Here is a 27,998-nt window from a genome sequence, read left to right on the forward strand (position 1 = left end):
GATTGTGTACGAGATGATTTTTCCTTGTAGGACAACCTTACCCGCTTCCCAAAACAAATTGTGGTCGGAGGTATGCTCGTTATTAGTATGAACAAAATAGTTCTGTGCAGTGTAGATTGAATGATGAAAGTCTTCGTTATCTGTTAGGATGGGAATCACCACAGAGAAGGCGTGCTACGAGGCTTGAAGTTGTCCAAGGTGACCGCGATGGGACTGTGATCCGAGACGGCTATTTCTAAAATTTCAAGGTCCTGTACTGCTGGCACTAAAAAGGATAAGCAAAAGAGATAGTCTATATGTGTCAGAGTGTCATGCAGTATTGAATAGAAAGCGAAGTCTCTGTTGGATGTGTCAGATGGCAAATGCCAACCATGTGTAAGAGGAACATGGTGTTAGCCAGTAGGGTAGTAGACGACTTGTTAGGAGAGAAAGAAGGTCTGCGTGTTGGGCACGGAGATGATTTGTCCTCGCAGACGTTTATTGCACTATTAGTCTCCACCTAATGTGTGGGATTTCAGAGGAACGTAACACCCATGAAGAGAGATCATGAAGAAGTGCAGGTCCTGGGGAGTTCACCGTGTAAATGCTGGTAAAGTCAGTCCTATGACGCGATTGTTAAATGGATCGTTAGTTTTCAGCCCTCCCTGTCCACTGACAGGCGTTTGCGAAAAAGATTGACCACTCCCGCTTTATACCCTACTGCTGAGGAGCCAAAAACCTCACCCACCCAGAGCTTCCAAAGGTGAAATTTGTCAGTCAAGTGGGTCTCCTGAAGAAGGGCTACATCTACTTGTAGGTGTGAAGTGATGCAGCATTTTCATTTGCTTGTTCCATGAATGGAGATCCTTAATGTTCCACGAGATGAACCTGCATAATGGAAACCTGGTGGACATAGGCTAGTCAAAAGGACCCCCCCCCCCCCCTAGATAAGAGGAGGAAAAAGGGACAAATTTGTGAATTTCCCCTTAAACTGGAAGTGTCAACTCACCCTTATCCAGGTGGTAAAGTGGATAATTAAGTTGGATAGGAGTGTCCCTAGTACCCAGAGTATGAGAGATCCTAAAGTAGTGGATCCTAGGAGGATAAACCATAAAACATCGACCTTGTATATCTATTGACTTCACTTTTTTCCATGTGGGAAACAAACACACACAGGAGATTCTAGCTTTCAAGCCCCCATCAAATGGGCATTTTGTTGTCCCATACCAGTGATATGCCAGCATAAATGATTTGAGAAGAAAAAAAAGTTCACACCAAACACCCCATCTGTATCTAGGCAAAAAAGCTAGAGTTTCCAGATAACAAAAAGACCATACAAAGCACAAAATGTTAATAGAACTCTCTGGCTTGGAAGCCTGTGGAGAGGGGAATGCAACTATTGGCTGAGTAAGATAACGCGAGGTCAAAATATGGTACATTGTAAGGGGGATTGAGAACAAACGTCCTGTAACAGTCAACGAATACCTGACCAGTTAGAGAAAGAGAGGCATGCCGCCCACGCTTGGGATGAGTTTTTGAAGGGCTGCTGTGATTCCTGAAAGTTTCCGAGGTTGAAAAGGCTGGGATGGAAGGTGTATCACCCATTAGATTAGTGGAAGCCATATCTCCAGGTAGTAGAGTCCACGTATTATTGCACTTCAGTAGGAGATGGAAAAAGATAGCTGGTTACCTTGAGGAGATTGCAGGTGAAGAATGGCAGGCTACTCCAGGGAAAATTTCAGATTGTGTTGGTATAGTAGTGAGCAGGTGGGAGCGAAGGATTTGCGCTGTCTGGAGACTTCCACCCAGTAGTCTGCAAACAGTCATAACTTGTGGCCTTTACACGGAAAGTCCCTGAGCTTTATGGTAATGTTGTAATAAGGCCTTGGTTTTAACTAGTGATACTGGGGGGGGGGGGGGGTGGCGGGTGGCACAAGGTGTGCATGCTCTACCCCACATGGGCAGCAGAGACCCAGAGCCTTGGCCATCTTGGGTGTCCTGCCCATTTTCGGAGTTAACTTCCCACCGGGGAGCTGAGTGGTCCATCCAGGCTCTGGGGATACTGCGTTCCACACAGGGAACCGGAGCGGTGGCACTGCTTTTAGTTGCAGATTTGATAGGGGCAGCGAGAGCCAGTACAGATCACTCAATCCTTACACGGCTCCAGAACCAGAAGTTAGGGCCATTTCCCCTATCTTATCAGATTGACTACTAAACATGGTAACAAATCTGGTCCTATTCAATGAGGTGTCTTTCTCACCTTGAAAAAGTAGAAAATTTTGGGGGATGGCTTTTGCCCTCTGTATGCCCTCTAGAATATTGCCCCACCAGGATACCTTTAATTAAATGGCATGGGTGCGCACTCTGTGAATGTAAAATTGCATTACTAACAGTAGGTTTGCGGAATAATCTGGTTGCAATGCTATTGTCTACTTTCTTGTAAATCATCAAATCCAAAAAAGAGGTAATCTGTGCATCAAATGGGACAGTAGAGGATAAATAAAGGAGTTGTTCAACATCTAAGCAAATTCCTTCAAATGTTCCAGGGGGCCAGACCAAAATAGGATGTCATCAATGTATCTTTGCCACGAGTGTGATCGTTTTTTCATCTGAGTGTTGTGTGTGCGGTGCACTGAATTTGTTCATGTATATGCACATTGATCCTATTTTTTTTTTCACTGAGTTGGGGTATTTATGGATATATATGTGTGTATATGTACACGTTTCTTCATTTATGTATTTAATGTATACTTTAATAGACACTATTATTTGGAGTGTTGTATATACTATGCATCTTTAACAGCTGGAAGCATCAATTATTATCAATACTCAAGCTCTATTGTTGGTGATGCTATCTAAGTCTGAAAACCGCTGCTCATGACTGCGATGTGCAGTCCCTTAATTATAAGCCGGCAACTCTGTGGACTCAAACGTTGAAAATCTTTATTGGCCACACAAGTACCTGTAGAGCCAGTAAAGATTTTCAACACTTGAGTCCACCGAGTTGCCAGTTTATATCTAAAATCCACCCTTATACCAGGTCTTGTTTTTTTTTTCCACAAATATTCACATACTGTTTATCATTCAAGAAGACAGTATTTCCCCATTTATTGGCAGGTTCAACAATCATCAGTATGTTTTTGCAATTTCAGCAAGACTTGGTTTTCTGTGGGAGAGGAGTTGTCCTTTAACCCACCCGTAGATAATCCCTCAATCTTACGTGTGTCACCAGTTTAACGAACAAATCTACTTTAGGGTTGATCTGGCTTTGAAACCTAGTAGTCTTTTATTTTTTTATTTTTTTTTAGAATTTTCATAGGATTCTTCAATTGTAACTTTGTTGTAGAGTTTCTATCAAGATCAATGGGGTTTCCAGCAGGTCCTGATTCAGCCCCAAGTTCAACTAACATTTTGAGCATTTTATAGTTTTTAGTTTTTTGTTTTCTTTTAATTGAAATCTCACCATTCTGTCAGGAGGCCACCCAATGAGGCAGTACTATTTCTAATCCAGGGATTATATAGCTAATCTGACATTCAGTTTCCATGCAAATAAATGCACATCCTTTATTGTGCTAAACTTGTCTTTATTTGTTGTAGGGCAAAAATTAGGCTTAATTTGTAAGACCCTTTCTTCGTCCTGGGTTATTTCACATCCAGATAAGTTAATGATTTCAAAGTTGTTTTCTCCCCTCCCTTTGACCGGACCACATTCCTGATGCTTTATTGGTGGTGTTCACGCTGCTTTCTACCCCTTTCTTGACCCCCTGCTGTCCTACAAAATCTGCAGGATTATGTCCCTTAGGTATCATATCTTTCTGTGAAGAAGCTCCTACCTGGTGAATGGGGGAATTAGAGGACACCTCAAATGAAGAACCACCACCAACAGAGGGAACTTCCATCCCTATTACTTTAGAGATCCTGGCTATTTTGCCTGCTAAAGATATTAGAAACATTCAGCTGCCATCACCATGTGAGACATTGCATTCTTGCTAATTCTGTTTACATTTTCCAGAAAAGGAATCCGATCTAGTACGGTGTCTCCGATCCAAACTTGTGTCTGTGTGTATAAAAAAAACAGATGAGGTTGCAGAAGAGTCAGAAACATTACCATCAACACATTTTTTTGCCAAACTTGGTAAATAGATTACCCTTGACCACATATTCATTTTTTTTTTTTTTTGTCTTTTTTGCAACGGTTTCCTGCATCATGCTTTTCCACAGCTGTCTTTATTTCCATTTTTTTTCTCTATGGCTGGGTGTATTCTGAAAAGCAGAAAGTTTGGTGGTTCTTGGATATCATTATCCAGTGCAGAAGCTTCCTCATCATAATATTCCTTCAACATCTGCATCATAACAAGGAAGCTTTGGGTTAGATTTGTATCCCATTTCTATTTTAGCTCCGTAGATATAGAATAGTGGGGAAAATCTGAATCTGTAATCCTATCTGTATTATTTTCTCCTCAATGTACTGTTGAAAGTAGAAAGCATTCCAGAAAAAAAAGTGGTCTTGCGCAATAGTTGCTGCTTCAGCCTCAAAGCTATAGAGGAAATCTCATTCTCCTCTTAGATCTCTTTATCTCTGTTTAAAGCATGCAGTCATTCCATAAATTATGTAGATACCTTGTACACTATTTAAAAAATCACAAAAACAAAAAACTTATACCTTCTAATACACATGAATCAACAGGAGGTTATTAACAATGAACCATTTGGTGTCTTCCCCATTAAGGGAATATTATTTCCTTCTGTGGATGTGGGGAGATGTGGGCTAAATGGGGTTTTGGTAAGGTGTTTATTTTCCCCTCTTTTCCTGTGCACAACGGTATGCTTTTTTTTTTTTACAATACCATTTATTGCGCATTTTTGCTGTACAATTCTCTTTAGCTAAAATTTAGAGAGATTTTTTTTTTTTTTTTGCTTTTTGTGTTTCTATGATTTTTATTAAAGTTTTGTGATTAACAGAGAGTCAACAGGTTTCTCACTTCGGGGGGATGGGCCTGAACATTGCGCTGTGAGCAGTGTGAGCTCCAGGCGTCCACGAGCCATGTGTGCAGCCCTGTCCTGATCTGCCCTGCTGACTGCCCAGAGCCCTGTCCTACCTGGGGCCTGGACGGAGCTGGGTGATGCGGCGGATCTGAGTCCGGGCGGCCGGGGGCGGTGTCTGTGAAACCTGGACCTGTGCCCCTGGGGAATGGGGGGGGGGTTGGCGGGGCTCAGGAAATCTTTGGGAGCAAGAGGCGGCGGCATGAGAGGGGGGCAGTGAGAGCGTCCCTGTGGGCACTCATTTGACTGCCTACGTGACTTCCCATGTGACAGCCCATGTGATGGTTGGCGGTAATTTTGAAAGTGGCAGGCTGTCCCAAAGGTCCCATACAGTGGTGTGGCTTCATGCCTGAAGAAGAGGCAGTGTTTTAAAGGTGATTTACTATGGATTGAGACAGCAGCCTTGGGAGACCCTGAGACACTCTAGGTTGTCTAATATACAGAGACCCCTCACTAATTCACCTGTTCTTCCTCGGGTTCGGAGGCAATGGTTGGGACTGAATGCACTGATCTGTCGACATGAAAGGTGGTGTGGTGAGTTGCCATGAGTAACGGCCGGTTTTTGTTTTTTTTCCTCTCCCGCTCTGCCCCCGCTCTCTCTTCCCACACTGGGGTTGTAGTTTTCAGAATATATATATATATATATATGTAATGTGTGTGTGATAGGGTAGATTGGGGCTTTATGCTAGACACGTTGGAGATCCTGGGAATTGGGCCCAAGATGAGAGAGTGGATAGGAAAGCTTTATAGTCAACGTTCAGCTGCAGTAAAGGTTAATGGTTCGCTATCAGAGTTTTTTAGGATGTATAATGGGATAAGACAAGGGTGTCAGCTTTCTCCTCTGTTGTCCCTAGAATCCCTCCTAGCAACAGTAAGAAACAGTATAGATTTAAAAGGGGTCCGGATAGGGGAGATAGAACACAAAGTGGCAGCGTATACAGATGATATGCTGTTCTATATGGCTAACCCTAGGTTGACATTACCTAATTTAATGAAATACTACGGAGGGATGTCAAACCTAAAAATGAAGCCAGTAAAGTCAGAGATTTTAGATATTAACGTCTCGATAATGGGGGAAAAAAATTTTGCAAATAGAATTTCCCTTCTTATGAATGGAAAGAGCATTAAGATACCTGGGGATTAAATTGACCATGTCCTTAAAGAACTTATATAAAATAAATTATATCCCATTAATAAAAGAGATAAAGGAGGAACTGGGAAGATTATCAGTAGGACCATCCTCTTGGATAGGATGAATAAACTTGATAAAAATGATAATCGTCCCAAAAATCCTATATAAATTCCACATGTTGCCTATACAACTCCCGGGAGCCTATTTTAAAATAATTTAAAAAATAATATTGAGGATATAAAAAACCGAGAATAAGCAGTGAAGTGTTATCTAGGGACAAGGATAAGGGAGGTCTAAGTGTGCTTGATTTTAAGAGATGTTATTATGCAGTGTTACTTTCACATATTTTTGATTGGTTATATAAAAGTTGGGTGAATATAGAAAACACATTAAGTGGGCCACTATTGGATAAGATAGTATCAATTCCACATCAATATCATATATTAGGAGAAAGTAAAAGCGCTTATACATGAAATGCAATTAGGGTATGGGATATGATTCATAAACAAATGGGGTGGGAGTTCAATGCTATGTTTATGCCGTTGGTGGACACAGATTTCTTCCCTCCAGGGAGGGAAGATATTTCAGGTAAATGGATAAGAAAAGAGAAAGCACAGTTAAAGGATATAATGGACAGGGGGAAAATTTGCACCTTTCAGGAGTTAAAAATAAAGGAGTTATTTTCTCCGTTAAACGAGTGAAGATATCTCCAGCTAAAACAGTTCCCTTTCTAAGCCCTTAAGACCAATGACGGATTTAAACTTACTAGAACAACTTTTTAATACAAATAAAACATGGAAACATGGTACTTCCCGGATTGATAAAATTCTTACCAAAATGGTGGGTGCTGCCTCGCCTTTATACATGGAAAAATAGGAAAGGGAACTTGGAATAACATTTGACGAGTAACAGAAAAAGAAAATATTTAGATTAGTACATGGAGCGGTAGATATGAAGGTGGCGGAAATGAATTACAAGTGTTTGGCTAGGTGGTATATTACTGCAAGTGTGGCACATAAACAACAAATAGATAAATCACTTTTATGTTGAAGAGGATGTGGGATAAAAGGCACAATGGCACATATATGGTGGGAGTGCCCTAAAATTCAGGAGTATTGGGAAGAAAAAAATGTATTTAATTCAGGAGATAACGGGGGTTGAGGTCTCGAAAGACCCAGGCACATGCTTATTCCATAAAACTGAGACTACAGTAGAAAAATATAAGAACACGCTGGCATTTCATCTGATAAATGCGGCAAAGCGGTTGATACCTAAATTTTGGCAAGAGCAGGAAATACCAAAAAAAAAAGACTGGATAAGCAGGGTTGACTATGCACATAAAATGGAGGAACTCTACCACCAGGAAGAAGATAGAAAGGAGAGATTCAGAGAAAGGTGGGAGAAATGGGATAAGTTCAAAGAGAAATGTAAAGAAAGATAAAGAGGAGATAAAGGAGGGAAGAGAAAGGAGGAAGAGCGAGGAGATGAGTGAAAAATATTAGGGAGCAGAAGGGGGAAAAAGGGGTGGGTGGGGGTTTTTCTTTAGAATTAAGAGGAATCAGGGAATTGTGTAATGTTGAATATTTTGAAATTTTAAGGGTGTAATGTGATATACTGAAAATTACTAAAATATTTATAAAAAAAAAACAAAAGATAGGTACAGATAGAGAGAAGAACGTTCTGATATATGATACACAGCAAAAAGAGGACTTGTAACGTTGCTAGTAGAGTGCACATTGGTTCCATATGCAGAATGCTGTTAACTATACATTAAAGCGGAGTTCCACCTCCAAAAAAAATAAAAAAATTCAGCAGCTACAAAAACTGTAGCTGCTGACTTTTAAAATACAGACACTTACTTGTCCCTTCGTCCAGCGATGTCCTCACCACCGCTGGTTTTACCAGCCGTCTTCTCTCCCTGGCGCCAGCATCATCAGTGTGGGCACCCGGCTGTGAAGCCGCAAGCTTTCACAGCCGGGTGCCCACACTGAAGATGCCTGCTGCACTTTGTCAATGGCTCTGTAGTCTTCTGGGACCTGTCACGTGTCCCAGAAGACTAAGGGGAGGGAAAGTACAACCTCCAGCGGGTACCTGTCAAATTCGGGTACCCGCTCTTCAAAGGTGCCAATCCTTAATGGGGAGCAGGGGACAAAGGCTTAAAGCGGAACTTCCCCTTTTGGGTGGAGCCCTGCTTTAAGGAAAATAGCATGGAATATAATCAAGCACAATGAGGTACCAAAGGAGAGGGGAATAATCATTCACAATCATTTGTGTTTTCGAGTAGCAGTTAAGCCAGTATGACCATTTGTTCTCTGTGACTTGTAATCTACCTTCACTGGATGCAAACATACATTTATAAGTGCCTTGAGAGTGTACCAAGGTGACCACTTCAGCTCTAGTTAAGGGGTCAAATGCCATGACATGACAATATGTATGACAAGGCATTGATTGACGGAAATTTATCTATTCCTATTCTTAATAATGCAAGTTCTGGTGTTGGGTCAGAGGGCATCCCAATAATCTCAGATATTAGATTTGAAAAAGCGGATATCTTAGGACACTCCCATAGTACATGAAATACGTTTCCAATGGCTCCACAGTCTCTCCAATAGACTGGATCCATCTTGTTTGAGAGTTGGGGTGATGTACCAGCGGAGGTTAATCTTATGAGCAAGTTCCCAAAGGTTGGCAGAATGGGTGGCTATGAAAGTAGCCTTGAACTCTTCCAACCATTGGGAATCCTCAGATGTCTAGTTCAGTGGTGGGCAACCTTTTTTTTCAACTGAGCCAAATCTCGCCAAAACCACGATTGAAATTTATTTTGAGAGCCACATTTTTAAAACTGAAAATACATAGGATGGTACACTGTTTTTAGTTTCAATAAGTTTTTATAGTAATTCATCCCCCATATAGTAATTCATCCCCCATATAGTAATTCATCCCCCATATAGTAATTCATCCCCCATATTAATTCATCCCTCATATAGTAGTAGTAGCAAGTAAGTAGCAAGTAGTAAGCCAAGTCCCCCCTGTGTCAATTCACTTACCTTTGCTCCGCGCGTTCCTCTCGCCGTGTTCCTGCGCCGTTCCGGTCTTCAGAGCGGACTGTGAGAGGAGCCTAGCTCCTCTCACGTTCGTCACGCTGCCCCGCCTACACACATCCTGACAGCCAATCACTGGCTATCAGGATGTGAGTGGCAGCGAGACTGGCCAATCATTGCATTTGAGCGCGCTGCCCTGGCTGTTTTTTTTTTTTTTTTGGATCACGCTGCAGAGTCCCTGCCGCCCGAGAAGAGGGAGGGGAGCGGGCGCCCGGCACACAAGAGCCGCATTAAAGCGTGTAAAGAGCCGCATGTGGCTCGCGAGCCGCGGCTTGCCGACCACTGGTCTAGTTGAAGCATTGATATAGGGAATTAGTCAGAGATAGACCCAAAGGTGCTTTTAGGAGGAAGTAGCTGAAAGCCGAAACGGAGGCAATTTGTGTAGGGGAGATGGTTTTATCTTTGTTTCACTCATGTGGTAGAATAACATCTACCAATTATATAAGTTGTGTCCCAGAATCTGAAGCGATTCATTATCTTTCCAGAGATTAGTGGCATTGGGTAAGAATCTTACTTTAATTTGCATCAGTATCGCTGAATTATAATAATCCCTAAAATCTATGTATCCCATCCCTCCAACTGATCTGTGTTTCAGCAATTTGGTGTGTGAGCATCTAGCTTTTTTTGTTTTACCGTACATAACAGCCTAATAGAGATTTTAGAGAACCAACGTATGAAAGTGGAATTGGGATAGGCATTGATCATAACAGTTTGGGTAATTGAAGCATTTTAAAGGCCGCTACCTTCCCTGTCCCATGAGTGCGCGGTCTGTTCAAGTTCCATGCGAGATTGTGTAGGAAGGGGGTGTAATTAGCTTGAAATAGGGTTAATAATTTTTTTGTTAATTTAATGCCAAGATTAGGTAATAGATTCTTCAGCCCAGACGTAGGGGTATATGGCAGTAAGAGATTTTTTTCTGTGGGGAAGGTAGTCCTAACTCTAAGATAAACTACTTATTTTTGTTTACCTTGTAATATGAAACGACACTAAATTCAGAGTTGCACCGAAGTTAGGGAAGAGGCAGGATTGGTTATCATAAGAATGACATCATTTGCAAAGAGATTTATTTTATGCTTCTTAGAACCAACAAGGAAACCTGTGATTTTTTTGGGGATCTAACTCTTTCTGCAAGTGGCTCCACAAGAAGGTTGAAAATAAGGGGGGGAAGGGGGCACCCTTGTCTAGTGCCATTAATATATTAAATGCCTTAGCTTGACTGAACAGTACACCTGGGTGGTAGGTCGTGAGTACAATGCCATGATTGTCAAGAAAATATGACCTTGAAAGCCAAACTTACGCAGAGTCATGGCAAGTGTACTGTCAAATGCCTTCTCTGCATCTAAAGATTGATTCAGAGAAGGCATTTTATGATGAGTGGCATAATGAATAATGTTAATCATATGCTGGGTAGAGTCTGAGGTGTGTCGCCCTTTAGTAAAGTCTGATTGGTCTGAGTGGATAAGAGTTGGGAGGATATCAATCAGGCAATTTGCAACTGCTTTAACATACAATTTAAAGATCATGGTTCAATAAAGAGATCAGGTGGTGGTGATGAGGAGTGGTGGGTTCCTTCCCTGGTTGTTTTTTATTAAGGGTGTCAGTGGTCTGAATTTCTGCTACTAGATTGCCAATGCGCTGCGTCCTCCATGTTTTTACCCTGGCTCCAAGTTGTATGAAAAGACGACGCATATAGGCTTTATGCGTGACCCACAAAATAAACAAATACAAAGATGATAGGTAGGGTTTGTGCCCTACACAACTTCCTGAGAAACCGGCACTCCTTGTGCTGAGGAAGGAAGCTCGGGGGTAAGAAAAGAGTTCAAAGTGCCGGAGGATAACTTACACCGAAATATGTAATCTGAAATTATAGACTTCCAAGGCATTGACTCAGTGAGGTTTGCTCCTAGAGGTGCATTGAGGTAGTTGCTTGCCAGGAGGCATACTACATGTATTCTGGCTTGGTGAAGATGAGGCATGGGGTTCAATAAGGATGTTCCATAAGTGTAACAAGTTTAGGCCATCAGGTAGTGTGGATACAGCATGTTTGGCGCCATTATGTGTAATTAGCAATTTAGCTGGGGCTACCCACTGGTATTGGATCTTGTGATTCCACATAGCCTTCATTATGGTGTTAAGCTGTCTGCAACTCTGAAGTGTATGCTGTGATAAATACACAAAAAGCTGAATATGCGAATGAGGCTCGGGAAACGTTTCCAGGGTTCTAGCTTTTTGTATTAGTTGGTCCTTTACATGATAAAAATGAATGCACAGTATAACATCTCTTGGGGCCGAGTCAAGCAAGATTGGTGGTTTGGGGAGTCTATGGATGCGAACATTTATAAGCTCGATATTTTTTTTTAGCTCCGATGATAGGGCTTTGATCATGCTTTGGACATAAGAAGGCAAATCAGAAGCCTGTACCATTTCAGAGATGCCACGTATTTTAATGTTGTTGTGGCGGGACCTATTCTCTATATCCACCAGCTTATCTTTGATCCACTGGTGCTCCTCCACATGGTCATCATGGGCATCAACGAGGTCATTTATAGTGGATGTAAAGCCCCCCCATTTTTGTTTCAATGTATGTAATTTTGTCTCTTAGTGAATTGATATCAAGTTTAAATTGCTGCACAATGGAAATCATGTCCGTTTGCAGGGAGCTTCTGAGGGATATTAACATATCCTTTAGGATGGTATCCATAATCTGCGGGTTAGAAGTGGGAAAGCAGGTTATTGCGTCTGGTTGTGAACCCTGTGCCCTAGTAGAGGAAAGGAAATGCCTCACCTCATGGTTGTTAGGAGAGAGTCTAATCTCATCTGTGCCTTTGCAGGGCTGGATGCCGCTGAGGTGTTAGGCGGTGAAGGAGAGGAACAGGCTTCAATGCTGGTGTCTGCCAGAGAGCCATCCTGAGAGATAACTTCCATTGCCGTCTAGGAGGCAGGGAGAGGAGTAGTGCATACCGCTGTGATCCCGGCTTCGGCGCTATCTTGCCGGCTCTTATCCGCCAGCTAGAACAGAAAGGCTGTGATCTTCTGCGGGTGTCTCTCCTCTTTCCTTTTGGGAGACATCCCTCTGCTGGTGCTGTGTGGATCAGGTGCCTTCTGGGAGGTATAGTGCGCTGTGGAGAGCTAGCAGACGTCGGGGATTCTGTCCAGTGACCAGAGCTCCTCAATCAGGCATCCATCTTGCCTGAGAACCAATGCATCCACCTAGGTAAGTGTATCTGGGGGGGGAAAAAAAGCCCTACTTCTCTTTTAAATGTATTTAATGTATTAATAAAGTTGTATTGCACTTTATCTAATAATTTTTGTGTTGGCATATTTAAAAATCCCATGATCCAGCCATCCTGCATGTTGACTGGAAATTCTTCACAATGTACATAGTCTATTTACCCCCTTGATGTATTTTAAAGGTTTCAATCATGTCTCCTCTTTCCCTTCTTTTTGCCAGACTGTATATATTAGGTTACAGAAATTTGTCCTGATATTCCCCAGGCTTTTCATAATTTTTGTTGCCTGTCTCTGGACCCATGCTATCTTATTATTTTTGTAAGTGAGGTCATTAGAACTGAACACGTTATTCTAAATGAGGTCTAACTAAAGCTCTCTATAGAGTAATCAGGGCCTTCTTCCTCTTGCTGGTGAACCATCTAGTCATGCATCCTATAATTCTATTTGCTTTTCCCACTGCATGGCCAAACTGTTATTCATTTCACAGTCATCTGAAGTAAGTAGTCCCAAATATTTTTTCCTCTGTCTGGTTCCATAGTCCATAGTCATTTCCAAGGGCTACTAACTGGAGTTAAACACTTTGCCTCCTCCCCGCTTCATAGTTTAAAATTTGTCCACTTACCTATCACAGCAGGTGGATCTGCTTGCCGCTGTCCAACAGCTTTTGTCTGAAGGGCTGATATATGAAGCGGCTTCATTCTCCAGTGTCTCACTGACAGAAGTGACTGCTAGCTGCTGCAGGGAGAATTATGCTCTCTGCTCCCTCCAAGAGCAGTTTCTGTGCTCATAAGAGTAGACACCAGCTGAGAACACACCTCTGTCTTGGCACAGCACCACTGGGGAGTAAATACAAACTGCCCTTCTTCCTGTCCCTCCTTTGTTATGTGACTTGCAACATGACAGAAGCTGCCTTCATTTTCAGGCGATGCCACACTGGGAAGGAGGTCTCTTGCCTTCTTTCGAGCCCTTCAGACCCCCCTTCCTCCCTCAGCGCCCACCCCTTCCCACCAGATACCATTGTGGCTAGTTCACATGTGTAGCTACACTGTCGCACCTCTGAAACACAATTTTTGTAGTGGATTGCTTTTTTATGGAGCTTTTGACAGGCAGTGAGGAGACTCCACTAAAGAAGGGAGTTCCAAGCCGGATCATGGAGAAACTAAAGTTTCTAAGGCTAGCAGGCATACTGAATCTACAGTTCCTTGAAAAAGTATTCATACCCCTTGAAAAAGTATTCATACCCCTAGAAATGTTCCACATTTTGTCATGTTACAACCAAAAACGTAAATGTATTTTATTTGGATTTTATGTGATAGACCAACACAAAGAGGCACATAATTGTGAAGTGGAAGGAAAATGATAAATGGTTTTCAAAATTTTTAATATCTGAAAAGTGTGGCGTGCATTTGTATTCAGCCCCCTTTACTCTGATACCCCTAACTAAAACCTAGTAGAACCAATTGCCTTCAGAAGTCACCTAATCAGTAAGTAGAGTCCACCTGTGTGTAATTTAATCTCGGAATAAATACAACTGTTTTGTGAAGCCCCCAGAGGTGTGTTAGAAAACAGTGGTGAACGAGTGCGCATGCGCGGGATCTCCGGTCTGCACATGCTCGCCTGAGGCTCCGTTGCATAGCGGGAGAAGCGGACCTCCTGACGCCACTCCCAACCCGCCCTTGCTCCACAAACTCACCCGCTCCTTAAGTGGCACCCCTGGAACCCGGCGTGATGGTCCGGGGAGCTGCAAAACATCAGCCGCAGATAAAACCCATCAAGGAAGCCCTGGCTCGGGCCTCATCCAAGATGGCCGCCGGCTCCACTTTACAGGTAGGCTCCCTCTCCTACACAGCTCTGCACACAGCATCTCGGATGGTGAGTCAGATATTGACACTGAAGAGGGGACACCTAGCCAACTACCTACTACTGACCCTGCACAACATGTCCTTCTCAAACAATTTGAGAAAATGCTGCACAGAGCCCTAAAGCAGACCTCTGACCATATTACACACAAATTATCTAAAGAAATCCGTGATCTTGAGATCCGCACATCTGAGCTAGAGCACAGGGTTGACAATATGGACGCCGTTGTTCACACATACACAGATGAATTTGAGGCGTTGCGTGACGAAAACCGCTCAAGTCATGCCTAGAGGACTTTAAAAACAGGGCACGCTGCTCCAACATCCGTATTCACAGTCTCCCTGAAACCATTACGGATGTCCTCTCCACAACCACTGCCTTACTCCAAGAACTATCTCCCGCTATCCCGATTGAACGCCTTGAGCTGGATAGGGTACGCCGTGCCTTAACTCCACGCAAGCCGAACGGCCCACCTCGTGATATCATTGCCAAGTTCCACTACTTCCGCACCAAGGAACAAATTCTCCAGGTGGCCCGCAACACAGATACCCTGACCTCTCAGGGCCACACTTACCAATTATTCCAAGACCTATGTCCTGCCACCATTGCTAAACGAAGGGCCATGTCAGCTCAACACCCACAAGCGCGGACGTTTTAGTTCTCTGGCTCCTGCTCAAGACTCCATGGACTGACACCCATTCCAGTCATTTCCATCCCTTCCAAGATCTGTCTAGAGCCATGGCAGTCACCGAGACTTGACCACCTTGATTTCCCCCCCCGCCCACCTTCACTGGTCCCTATTTACACCATGACTATCCAAGGAGATCTTCATCCCTGGCCCTTACTCCCTGAACAGCCTCCCCTGTAACCAGCTCTCTTGGCCCTCCTCCCTGATGATGCCTCACTGTCCGGTTAGTCTCCTGGTCCGGCTCGCCTATCCCTGGCGGGGCCTCCCCCTGTCTTTGTGCCTTACATTATGCACCTATTGTTGCTAGGGTCATGTTTCTCCCTAACACATTGTTATGCTTTCTGTGTAGTTTTTCACCTCATAATATTGTTACTTCCTTTCTTGGGTTGCTCTACCTAATTGGCTGAGTTTGTTGGAACCCTCTTTAGCTGCTGAGCGGTCTCGAAGTTGATCACACCTGGTATATCGCCTGAACTCTCCATCGGTGCGATCGGATTCTCTGACTCTCCTTCCGTTACTCAGGGAGCTTCTGACACTGATTTTTTTCTCCTGATGTCAGTAAGTTTGATTTTATTTACTTGCGCTGCTTCTCCCTTATGTTTGCCACTGCGTACTGACCACTAGCCCATGAGGTGTCAGTTTTTTGTACCTCTGGGGCTGTTCCTGACCCCCCGGACTGATCGCTTTGCCCCAGTACCAGGGGTCAGGCTGTTGATATTGGTTACTCTTCCTCCCCTCCACCAGCTTCCTGTTGACCTCTCCTTTATTTTCCTTTCCTTGTGTGACTTCCCTCTATCCCCTACTTCTTTCCTTCTTCTCCAACCCTTCCACTTGGGACCGTTCCTTCAGTGCTCAACCCCAGACCTATTTTATCTTAGGGATCTCCTTGTTGCCACCATGGGACCCCTGAACATTCTTACCCTGAATGTTCAGGGCCTCGATGTCCCCCAAAAACGTAACAAGGCCTTTCGCTTTTTTGCGTCTCATAAAGCTCACATCATCTGTCTGCAAGAAACACATTTTACTCTCACTTCCACATCTAAATTTTTTGGCCCTCACTATCCCCAAGTTTTTACCGCCTCTATGAAAATTAAGTGTAGAGGAGTTCTCATTGCCTTTCATCGCACAGCCCCATTTGTACTTCATGCCCAGCTTGGCGACCTGGAAGGCCGCTACCTCATTCTGTCGGGACTCTTACTGGACTTTCCAGTTACAATCGTCTCTTACTATGCTCCTAACCAAGGTCCCCTTCCATTCCTATCCCACCTGTTGACTACTATCGACCACCACAAATGTGGTACCCTGCTAATATGCGGAGACTCTAACCACACTATTTACCCTTTCCTTGACAAATCCTTGACAAATCTCCCCAACCACCCCTCCCCCCAGCCACTCCCCACTCTTTCCAACACCTTCTCAATCGCCATTCATTAGTGGACTCCTGGAGAGAACTCCATCCAGTAAAACGTAGATATAACTACTACTCCCACCCCCCCTTACTTTTTCTCGTATAGACCATATTTTAGTGACCATCAACACTTCTTCCAGACTTCTCACTTCTGACATCCTTCCTATACCATGGTCTGACCACTGCGCAGTCCTTACGTCTCTCTCTTCCCTGTCCCCCCCAGTTTCTGATAGCTCCTGGGTAATTAATGATAACTTGCTATCCCATCCTACACATAGCCTTGACCTGGAGAACGCTCTTAAAGATTACCTAGAGTTGAACTCTACCACAGATATCTCCCCTCTCTTGCTGTGGGAAGCACATAAGCCTGTCCTTAGAGAGATATGCATCAGTAAGTCGTCCTCCCTGAACAAAGAAAAACGACAAACACGCCTCCGCCTAGAGGCGGCTTACAACCAGTCCCATCTATAGTTTCAGGCTAACCCCTCTCCTCCCCATCGTAAAGCTTTAGAACAATCCTGTTTGGAACGTGACCTCTTTTTAACGGACCAATCTGAGCTATCCCTTCGTAGATCTCTCCATAAATATTATACTAAAGCTAACAAACCCAACACCTTCCTAGCTCTCTCACGCCATAGATTGGACCACATCGCCAAACCCATTCGCCTAAAACTCTCGTGGCGACTATACTAGCAATCTAACGCAAAAACTCTGCATCTTCCGTAAACTCCTAGAACTCCTATACTCTCAGACTGAACCCTTTGATCAAGCACGTGCAGAGAAACCCCTCGCCCACCTCTCCTTCCCAACTTTATCCGCTCAGCATTTAGAGGCTCTCGAGAGGTCGATCACTTTAGCCGAAACTCTGTCTGCTATCAAAGTCCTAAAGACCAGAATACGTTCACCTAATCTCCCCCACTCTTACCAACGCTTTCAATGCTAACTTGTTGGGCCAATCCTTTAAACTTGAAACAGTCTCGGCTCTTATAACCATGATACCGAAACCACACTCAGACGATTCAGCCTGGCCCAATTATAGGCCAATCTCTCTGCTTAATATTGACGTTAAGCTTCTCGCCAAAATTCTTTCTACTCGCCTGAACCTGATAATAGGCTCCCTAATACACAATCACCAGACGGGTTTTATCCCTTCTCAGCAAGCCGGTGACAATATATGTCGCGCAACCCTTCTCTCTCACCTTACCCGCACAATTCCCACTTGCTTCCTGTCACTGGACATTAGAAAAGATTTCCACACTGTCTCCTGGTTCTTTCTTGATTTTATTCTGTGCCGTTGGGGCTTTGGACCCCACTTCCTAACATGGATTTCTTCCCTATATTGTAATCCCTCTGTCCAAGTTCGCTACCTGGGACACAAATCGACCCCCTTCCCGATTGCTCTGGGTACTCATCAGGGATGCCCGCTTTCACCAATCCTTTTCGCTTTAGTAATTGAACCCCTAGCCCTCTTAAATAGAGCTGGATATAGGATATACGTGGCCTTGAGGTAGGTGAATCTCACCACAAACTTTGCCTTTTTCGCAGACGACGTTTTACTTTTCATGACCTCGCCACTTACCTCCGCTCTACCTCTACTTCGGCTCCTACACGAATTTGGCCTTATCTCTGGTCTTCAAGTTAATCCACAAAAATCTACAGTTCTCAATATCTCACTCTCTCCCCAGGAGTCCCTGCATCTGCAACAAGTTCTTCTCTTTACGTGGTCTCAACATGCTATCCCATACTTAGGCATTAAGCTGACTGCTTCTTTATCTGATCTATATTCTGCTAATTATTTACCAATGCTCGCTCACCTTACTAGGCTTATGCGTAACTGGTCTTCCCTTCCTTTGGCATGGATGGGAAGAATTGTGGTGGTTAAAATGTCCATTTTACCAAAAATCCTCTATCTCTTTAGAGTACTCCCCATAACCTGTCCCGGCTCACGATCTTCACACATTGCAGCATCGAGTCTACGCATATACCTGAGGCTTTTTTTGCCCTTGTGTTTCCCGTACTACCGTCCACATGCCTAAGTTAAAGGGTGGTCTGGGCCTTCCGGATTTTGCGAAATACTACCAAGCAGCTCACCTAGCGCAGCTCCCTAAATATCACGCATCCCATGAGATCCCACTATGGGTTGCTGTAGAGTCAGTGGCTATTGATCCCCTCTCGTTAGCTAACCTACTTTGGCTTCGCCCTTCAGACTGTTGTGCTATCCGGAACCCAGTCACCTCACACTTTGTTGCCCTCTGGGATAGACGCAAATCCCGATACCCCCTCCAATCCCCACACAACCCCCTCCTTTCCCATCTCCGCAATCCGACTTTCCCTCCTGCCTGGTTTTCCCCGAGATCTTTCACACTGTGGTCCTCCGCCAATCTCCTTAGGGCCCATCACTTCCTGACCAATACGGGTATCAAATCCTTCCCAACCCTCCAAGAATCCTATTGCTTACCCGCGTCAGAAATCTTTCATTACCTTCAACTCAAGCACTTTTACTCCCCCCTCTCTGCTACCTCAAGTTCCATTAGATCCATGACCCTCATTAAAAGTTCTTGCAAGAAAGATCCACACAGGCGGGGTCTCATCTCTGTCGTTTATGCCTTACTTATTACCCCAGTGTCTTCCCCTGGCCCCTCATATGTCGCCAAGTGGGAAAGGGATTTAGGCTCCAAGTTGAGCTCAGAAGACTGGGACCACATTTGACAGGTAAGTAAATCTTCCTCGCAGAACGTGGTAGCAGTTGAGACTAATTATAAGGTCCTATCTCGGTGGTACTTGGTCCCGGCTAGGATTGCGAAGTACACTCCGGGTTGCTCCCCAAACTGCTTTCGAGGCTGCGCGATGACGGGAACATTTCTCCACATCTGGTGGTCCTGCCCAGTAGTCCATACTTTCTGGGATGTTGTCTTCCACATGTTATATACCCTCTTCCAAAAGCCGTTGTCACCTTCTCCAGATACCGCTCTACTCAATCTGCGACCTCCTTTGATCTCTAAGCTCCAGTTTAAGCTTTTCTTGCAGATCAGATCCGCAGCCAAACAAATTATAGCGAAATCTTGGAAATCTCCATCGCTATGCATATTGGCGGTTCAAAATAAGGTGACACAGACCATGATACATGCCAAAGTGGAAGCTACCATCACAGACACAGTTCCCAAATTTCTGTCCATTTGGTCTGTTAGGATTGACCACTTTCTCTCTCTCTCTCGCTCTCGGTTTTGATGAATTGTTGCTACTTCCCTGATAACCTTCTGTCCCAGGTCCGGTCCCATGTCCCCTTCTCTGTCTTAGAAGTCACACACTCTACCTCTCCCCCCCCCCCTACTCTTCTCCCTACCTCAAACAGCATAATGAAGGCCAAGGAACACACCAGACAGATCAGGGATAAAGTTGTGGAAAGTTTTAAAGCAGGGTTAGGTTATAAAAAAAAATCCCAAGCTTTGAACATCTCACGGACCACTGTTTAATTCAATCCATCATCTGAAAATAGAAAGAGTATGGCACAACTGCAAACCTACCAAGACATGGCTGTCCACCTAAACTGACAGGCTGGGCAAAGAGAACATTAATTAGAGAAGCAGCCAAGAGGCCCATGGTGACTCTGCAGCAGCTGCAGAGATCCACAGGTTAGGTGGGAGAATCTGTCCACTGGACAACTGTTAGTCGTGCACTCCACAAATCTAGCCTTTACGGAAAGTGGCAAAAAGAAAGTCATAAGAAGTCCCATTTGCAGTTTGCAAGAAGCCATGTGGGGGACACAGCAAAAGTGGAAGAAGGTGCTCTGGTCAGATGAGACCAAATTGAACTTTTTGGCCTAAAGGCAAAACACTATGTGTGGCAGAAAACGAACACTGCACATCACCCTGAACACACTGTGAAACATGGTGGTGGCAGCATCATGTTGGGGGGGTGCTGTTCTTCAGTAGGCACAGGGAAGCTGGTTAGAGTTGATGGAGCCAAATACAGGGCAATCTTAGAAGAAAACCTGTTAGAGGCTGCAAAAGACTTGATCCTGGGGCAGAGGTTTACCTTCCAGCAGGACAATGGCCCTAAACATACAGCCAGAGCTACAATAGAATGGTTTAGATCAAAGCATATTCATGTGTCAGAATGGCCCAACGTCCAGACCTAAATCCAATTGAGAATCTGTAGCAAGACTTGAAAATTGATGTTCACAGACTCTCTCCATCCAATCTGACAGAGCTTGAGCTATTTTGCAAAGAAGAATGGGCAACAATTTCACTCTCTAGATGTGCAAAACTGGTAGAAACATCCCCAAAAAGACTTGCAGCTGTAATTGCAGTGGAAGGTGGTTCTACAAAGTATTGTCTTGGGAGCTGAATACAAATGCACACCACATTTTTCAGATATTTTATTTGTAAAAAAGGTTTCTACTTCGCCATTATGTGCCAATTTGTATTGGTCTATGACATAAAATCCCAATAATACATTTACGTTTTTGGTTGTAACATGACAAAATGTGGAAAATTTCAAGGGGTATGAATACTTTTTCAAGGCACGTACAAATGCTAGAACTTGTATTACTAAAATGGAAGAATTAGAAATTCTTAAACATGAGAAGGATTTTTACTTTATGGGATTATCAGAAACAGCTCACATGACTGGCTTTCGACTATCCAGGGTTACTCCCAGTATCATAGGGACAAGGTGGGTATAATAGGGAGAGAGGTGTGCTTTTATTTGAAGAGCGATTTAACAGTGAATATGAGGGATAATGTTGCTAATGGCAGTGGAGAGGAGATGCAATCTTTGTGGCTGCAGCCTCAAAAGGGCAAAACAGTAAATCAATTGTATGTGTATTTTTTAGACCACCTACTAATGTGGAGGAGACCCATCTACTTTTACAGTTAGAGATGGTAGGCAGAGCAATATTCTAATCATGGAGCTCTCCCTGTCTCTTGTTCCACCATCTCCAGGCAGATCAGACAAGTTATCACTAGAGCCTATAATTTGAAGTATAGGGTTCCTCCCTTCCTTTTTAAGGCATATTCTATTAAATGTGTTAGTGCTTCACTTGCTTTTGAGCAACAAGCATCTGTTTCTCAGTTTTTAGGTGCTATAGCTCAGGCTTCTGTTCACAAACATTTGTTAACTAGGTGGATGTTCAGGTCTTCTCTGGTACCAGTTTCAGGCATAAGGCATAAACCTGTTAGGGTTTCTATTTGTTTGTTTGCTTTGTTGCCCACCCGTTAGTTGGACTGCTTTTAGATGTCCCACTCATAATGGCCATAAAGAGCCTAAACATTGTACTGTATCACTAGGTGAATAGGATTCTGACACCACTAAAATCCAGTTTCTGGAGTACACTACAGGACATCAACCCCCCCCCCCCCCCTTATGCTCTTCAAACTGCTAGCCACAAAACTAAGTAGTTGGAGTGGGAGGGATTATTTGGGGATAACCCAGCAACTTTTTTTTTTTTTTTTTTACAGGTGTCCAATCACCTGAATGTGCAGTAGCTAAATAGAAGTGAAAAAAAAGTTGACCAGGACAAACTGAAAAAAGTCGGTATTACGGTATTAGTTAATCCAATTTGGACTTTTTTTCGACTTTTTGCAGTTTGTTCTGGTCAGCTGCCTTTTTTTTTTTTTTCTTATACCATTGTGTTCAGCTAATAATTCACACCTATACTTATGCAGGCCATAGATGGGTCGAAAATCGGCCGATTTTTCGGCCAAAAATAAAATCGGCCGATTTTCGGATCGTTAGTGGGCGATTTGGTCGGCCGTTTTCGGTATTTTGGCCGTTTTTTTTTTTCGGTAAAGTTGGAAAAAAATCGGCCGATTTTGCCGATCGGCCGATTTTCGCGGCAATTAGTGGGCGAATCGGCCGATTTTTTACCGATAAAAAAACTGCGCACGAGCAGTGACCTGCAAGAGGAAGACAAAAAGAAGAAAAAGAAGAAGAGGATGAGGATGAAGAAGAGGATGAGGATGAAGAAGAGGATGAGGAAGAGGATGAGGATGAAGAGGATGAGGATGAAGAAGAGGATGAAGAAGAAGAGGATGAAGAAGAAGAAGAAGAGGATGAAGAAGAAGAGGATGAGGATGAAGAAGAAGAGGATGAGGATGAAGAAGAAGAGGATGAGGATGAGGAAGAAGAGGATGAGGATGAGGAAGAAGAGGAGGATGAGGAAGAAGAGGAGGATGAGGAAGAAGAAGAGGATGAGGAAGAAGAAGAGGATGAGGAAGAAGAAGAGGATGAGGAAGAAGAAGAGGATGAGGATGAAGAAGAGGATGAGGATGAAAATAAGAATAATTCCAGTCCAGCAAAAAGTGTCTCTGCAGAGAGCTCCGCTATTTCTGACAGTTCTCTGACAGTTCTTTGACATTTACAGCGGTTGAAACATTGTATCTATTTGTTTCCGAATAAAAACATCTGTATCCTAAATGGAAATAAATAGATACAATGTTTCAACCGCTGTAAATGTCAAGGAACTGTCAGAAATAGCAGAGCTCTCTTCAGGGACACTTTTTGCTGGCTGTAGAAGGGATGAAAATCGGCCGATTTTTTTTTTACCATTGATGGCAACGTCGGCCGCTTGAACGACCGAATTTTCGTTTTTTAAAAGAAAAATCTGCCGTTTTTCTCCCCATCTATGGCCTGCATTACGGTGAGTCAGATACATTTTTCTAGGTCTATATACCTGATGGTGTGGCACCTACTTTTTGATTGTAAGTAGCTAAATATAACCCAGGTGTAATGAGTAAAAAGCCAGTGTCCTCTACTACAGGTGAAACTCAAAAAATTAGAATATCGTGCAAAAGTTCATTTATTTCAGTAATGCAACCTAAAAGGTGAAACTAATATAGGAGATACACTCATTATATGCAAAGCAAGATAGTTCAAGCCGTGATTTGTCATTGATGAATATGGCTTACAGCTCATGAAAACCCCAAATCCGCGATCTCAGAAAATTAGAATATTACATGCAATCAATAAAACAAGGATTGTACATAGAACAATATTGGACCTCTGAAAAGTATAAGCATGCATATGTACTTGGTTTTGGGCCCCTTTTGCCGCAATTACAACCTCAATGCGGCGTGGCATGGAAGCTATCAGCCTGTGGCACTGCTGAGGTGTTGTGGAAGGCCAGGATGCTTCAATAGCGGCCTTCAGCTCTTCTGCATTGTTCGGTCTCATGTCTCTCATCTTTCTCTTCGCAATGCCCCATAGATTCTCTATGGGGTTCAGGTCAGGCGAGTCTGCTGGCCAATCAAGCACAGTAATCCCACGGTCATTGAACCAGGTTTTGGTGCTTTTGGCAGTGTGGGCAGGTGCCAGGTCCTGCTGGAAAATGAAGTCCGCATCCCCATAAAGCTCGTCTGTGGAAGGAAGCATGAAGTGCTTCAAAATCTTTTGGTAGACGGCTGCGTTGACCCTGGACTTAATGAAGCACAGTGGATCAACACCAGCAGATGACATGGCTCCCCAAATCAACACAGACTGTGGAAACTTCACACTGGACTTCAAGCAATCTTGCAGTGTGTGCCTCTCCATTCTTCCTCCAAACTCTGGGTCCTTGGTTTCCAAATGAGATGCAAAAGTTGCTCTCATCAGAAAAGAGGACTTTGGACCACTGAGCAACAGACCAGGTCTGTTTTTCTTTAGCCCAGGTAAGACGCTTCTGATGTTGTTTGTTGTTGAGGAGCGGCTTGACAAGAGGAATAGGACATTTGAAGCCCATGGCCAGGATCTGTCTGTGTGTGGTGGCTCTTGATGCACTGACTCCAGCCTCAGTCCACTCCTTGTGAAAGTACCCAACACTTTTGAATAGCCTTTTCCTGACAATCCTCTCCAGTCTGCGGTAATCCCTGCTGCTTGTGCACCTTTTTCTTCCACACTTTCCCCTTCCACATACCTTTCTATTAATGTGCTTTGATACAGCATTTTGGGAACATCCAACTTCTTTTGTAATTACCTTTTGAGGCTTTCCCTCCTTATGGAGGGTGTCAATGATGGTTTTCTGCACAACTGTCAGCTCAGCAGTCTTTCCCATGATTGTGATTCCTACTGAACCAGACAGACCATTTAAAGGTTCAGGAACCCGTTGCAGGTGTTATGGCTTAATTAGCTGATTAGAGTGGGACACTTTGAGCCTAGAATATTGCACCTTTTCACAATATTCTAATTTTCTGAGATTGTGGATTTGGGGTTTTCATGAGCTGTAAGCCATAATCATCACAATTGACAACTCATGGCTTGAACTATCTTGCTTTGCATGTAATGAGTCTTTCTCATATATTAGTTTCACCTTTTAAGTTGCATTACTGAAATAAATGAACTTTTGCACGATTTTCTAATTTTTTCGAGTTTCAACTGTATACTGCAGGGAACTGATTTTTCTGCTAAAAAAAAATTCTTGTTTTTTAGAGTACAAACTAGACTTTCCTATTATTCAATATTGTCTTGCAAAAAAAATGTGTTGTCTATGTAATCAAAAGGATAGAAAACATTTTTGTGTTTTTTCTGTTTGGGGTTTTGAAAAAAAAAATAGATTGACTGTGAATAAAGAGTACATGTTGTGCTCCATAATTTTGTACATTTTAACCACTAGGGGACCACCCATGGTACATTTGCTACGGCAAAGTGGCCCCTGTAGGCAGGATCACGTTTATAAACGTTATCCTGTTTAAATGGTAGGGGGCGCACGCCTGCTCTGCCCGCGGCACCGATCGAGGCCGCGGGTGTCAATCACCCGGTGATTGCTGGCAAACACTGACACGGAGCAGAGCTGCATTGTTTTCAATGCAGCTCTGCTCACTGTCAGTTTCTAGCACAGTTTTCTGGAGAGCAGAGCTTAGCTTTCCGGGACAGCGTGCAACAGTGAAGAACACACCCTCCGCCTACTAGTGAAACACTTCCCTCACAGTTAACCCTTTCCTCCCCAGTGCCATTAGTACAGTGTCAGTACTTTTCTTTTTTTTGCACTGATCGCTGTATTGTCACTGGGGATGACAGTGACCCCAAGTCAGTTCCCACCAGTGTCAGAATGTCCGCCGCAGTCCCGCCATAAGTCGCTGATTACCGCCATAAGTCACTGATTCCCACCATAAGTCGCTAATCGCCGCTATTATTAGTATACAAAATAAAATACAGCATCTATACCGCCATTTGTAAACACTATAACTTTCACGTAAACCAATTAATTTACACGTATTGGGATTTTATTAGCAAAGACATGTCGCAGAATACATTTTGACATAAATTTATGATGAAATTTGATTTTTACATTTTTTTACTGGACATGTTTTATAGCAAAAAGTCCAAAATATTGTTTTTTTTTCTCAAAATTGTTGGGTTTTTTTCAGAACATAAACATAAAAAACGCACAGGTGATCAAATACCACTGAAAGAAAGCCCAATTCATGGGGAAAAAAGGATGTAAATTTCATTTTGGTGCAGCGTTGCATGACTGTGCAATTGTCAGTTAAAGTGACGCAGCGCCATAACACAAACCACAGGTGTGCAAAATCGCATATATATACATGATTTGCGCTCCCGTGGTTTTCACGCCCCTCCCAGATAGCGTCAGATTGCCCGTCAGTACACCAGTCATCATATTTAACCCCTCGATTGCCAGGAAGATGCTCATACACAATAAACTTCCATTGCTAGTATAGTGTCTGAACGGATCAATATCTTTGATTAGATCGGCACTATACCAGCGTTCGCATTAGTATAGTGTCCCCCAAAATGCAGTGTTAGCGGGTCAGCCCTGGCACCTGCTATCACCTGCGTTTAGCCCCAACTCTTACCCCCCCAGCAAGTGCAGTGTCAGTAGGTCACTGTCACTTGATACATTGCACACAAAACCGAAATGTTCGCAGAATCAGGCCTGATCTCTATTTGCACTTGCCGATAAATTTTGATGACTCTCATATGCAGCAGAGTGCCACGCTACTTTTTGGTGAACTGGTGAGTACTAGTGGCCTAGTACATCCTGGTCTTTCACATACTTCTTAGATTGTAAGCTCAAAGGGGCAGGGCCCTCCTAAACCTCTTGTATTGAACTGTATTGTTGCTGTATTGTCTCTAACTATTGCTTGAATATGTTTTGGTAAATACCTGAAAAAAATTTAAATTGTGCCTATGTCCAAATATATATGGCCCTAACTGTAGCTTATACCAACTAATTTCATTGATGTAAGCACATAACGTCCTCCTAGGCCTATTGCAATATGACGGCCGAGCGAGAAGGAGTTAAAAATAAAATATAAATAGTGTTTTATGTATTTTAGCCACCATAGAGCATTATCTTGTATATTTCCCTTTCAGACACTTGACCAGCTTCCTCTTACCAATCCTGAGCATTTTGGAACTCCTGTAATAGGAAAGAAAAGCAGTAGAGGGAGAAGATCAAATCACATGTGAGTAAATCGCTTCATAAATAATTACTTTCATTACAGATTTTTTACTGGTTATAGGAATTTGATCATATTGTGACCAGAAATTTAAACAAAGAATCTTTACTAATCCTCTACCAGTTCTGAAATGAAGAATAAAAACAAAGAGATGTAGCTTGCATTTTGTGGAAGAAAATAATGTATAGATAAACTTTTAATTGTAGATGTATATAAAGGAAAATGAAAGATATATATATATATATATATATATATTATAGTTCCCTTTTTCAATAAGGTTACTGAAAGAAGAACTCTGGGATAGGCAGAAAAAATCACTCAGAACACCCCTCTACACAAAACACTAAACGGTTAATACATTTTTGAAATTTCTTATTTAATCTAATTGAATTGAATTTTCATGACCTCATCCCTGCAATTCAAAAGATAACAATATTTGCTCTGCCAAGGAGGAGGTGAACAGCAGGGATTGCATCATATCCTCACTTCTCTCTGTAGTTAAAGGAAACTACAGTTTCCATCAACAACATAAAATTGTAGTGAATGTGGGCATGTACACTAGGCCTGTACATGCTGAATATGTCTAAGAGTCTCAGTCCGCATACCACTGTAAGTGGGCTGAATTACATCACTACATGGAGAAAGAACTACAGAAGGAATGTGCCAAGACCAGTGGCTGGGATAATAAGAGGCATAGTGGCCACTGGTCTTACAAATAGGAAACTAAAGAGCATTAACAGTTTGCAGGCTATTTCAGAACAATTACTGAGTGAACCAGAAGACATATTCAGTGAAGGTAGGAAAACAGCAACAAGGACATGTAAAAAAGTTTTGCCCGGAGTTCTGCTTTACTTCAGGGGTTGCTGTAAATTTTGTCTACTTCCAAATCCAAGTGACACAACAACATTATAAAACTGAAATCTAAAAGTTCAAGTATGGATTTAACAGAAAAATATAGATATGTTACACATGTATTCATGTACATTATGTAATATATTAATAAATTGAGAGACATGTTTATGGATTCAAATCCTCTCTTGCCAAGAAATGTCACACTTCTACAGGAAAGACTTATTCAAACTGGTTTGTTGCAGTATTGCTTCTTACTGAAGCTCATGTAACCTGGATCTAAGATGGCGGAACAGTCTGCTGTACATTCTGC

The 27,998-nt window shown here is 43.0% G+C and overlaps 1 protein-coding gene across 4 annotated transcripts in view; it reads left to right on the top strand.

Annotated features, from left to right (window-relative positions):
• Window positions 1-27,998, top strand: part of ARID4B (AT-rich interaction domain 4B) — an 851,761-nt gene that overhangs the window by 177,818 nt on the left and 645,945 nt on the right. For all 4 annotated transcript variants that reach the window (XR_016311497.1, XM_089668527.1, XM_089668528.1 and 1 more), the window contains one exon: window positions 26,751-26,842. Coding sequence is in view for 3 of the 4 variants with exons in the window: in XM_089668527.1 (XP_089524653.1) it covers window positions 26,751-26,842 (92 nt within the window). In the remaining variant the exon portion in view is untranslated. The remainder of the gene's footprint in view (window positions 1-26,750; window positions 26,843-27,998) is intronic.

Source organism: Staurois parvus, unplaced genomic scaffold (assembly GCF_062004578.1).
Source record: "Staurois parvus isolate SC_StPar_1 unplaced genomic scaffold, SC_StPar_1.0 ptg000059l, whole genome shotgun sequence".
Classification (NCBI taxonomy): domain Eukaryota; kingdom Metazoa; phylum Chordata; class Amphibia; order Anura; family Ranidae; genus Staurois; species Staurois parvus.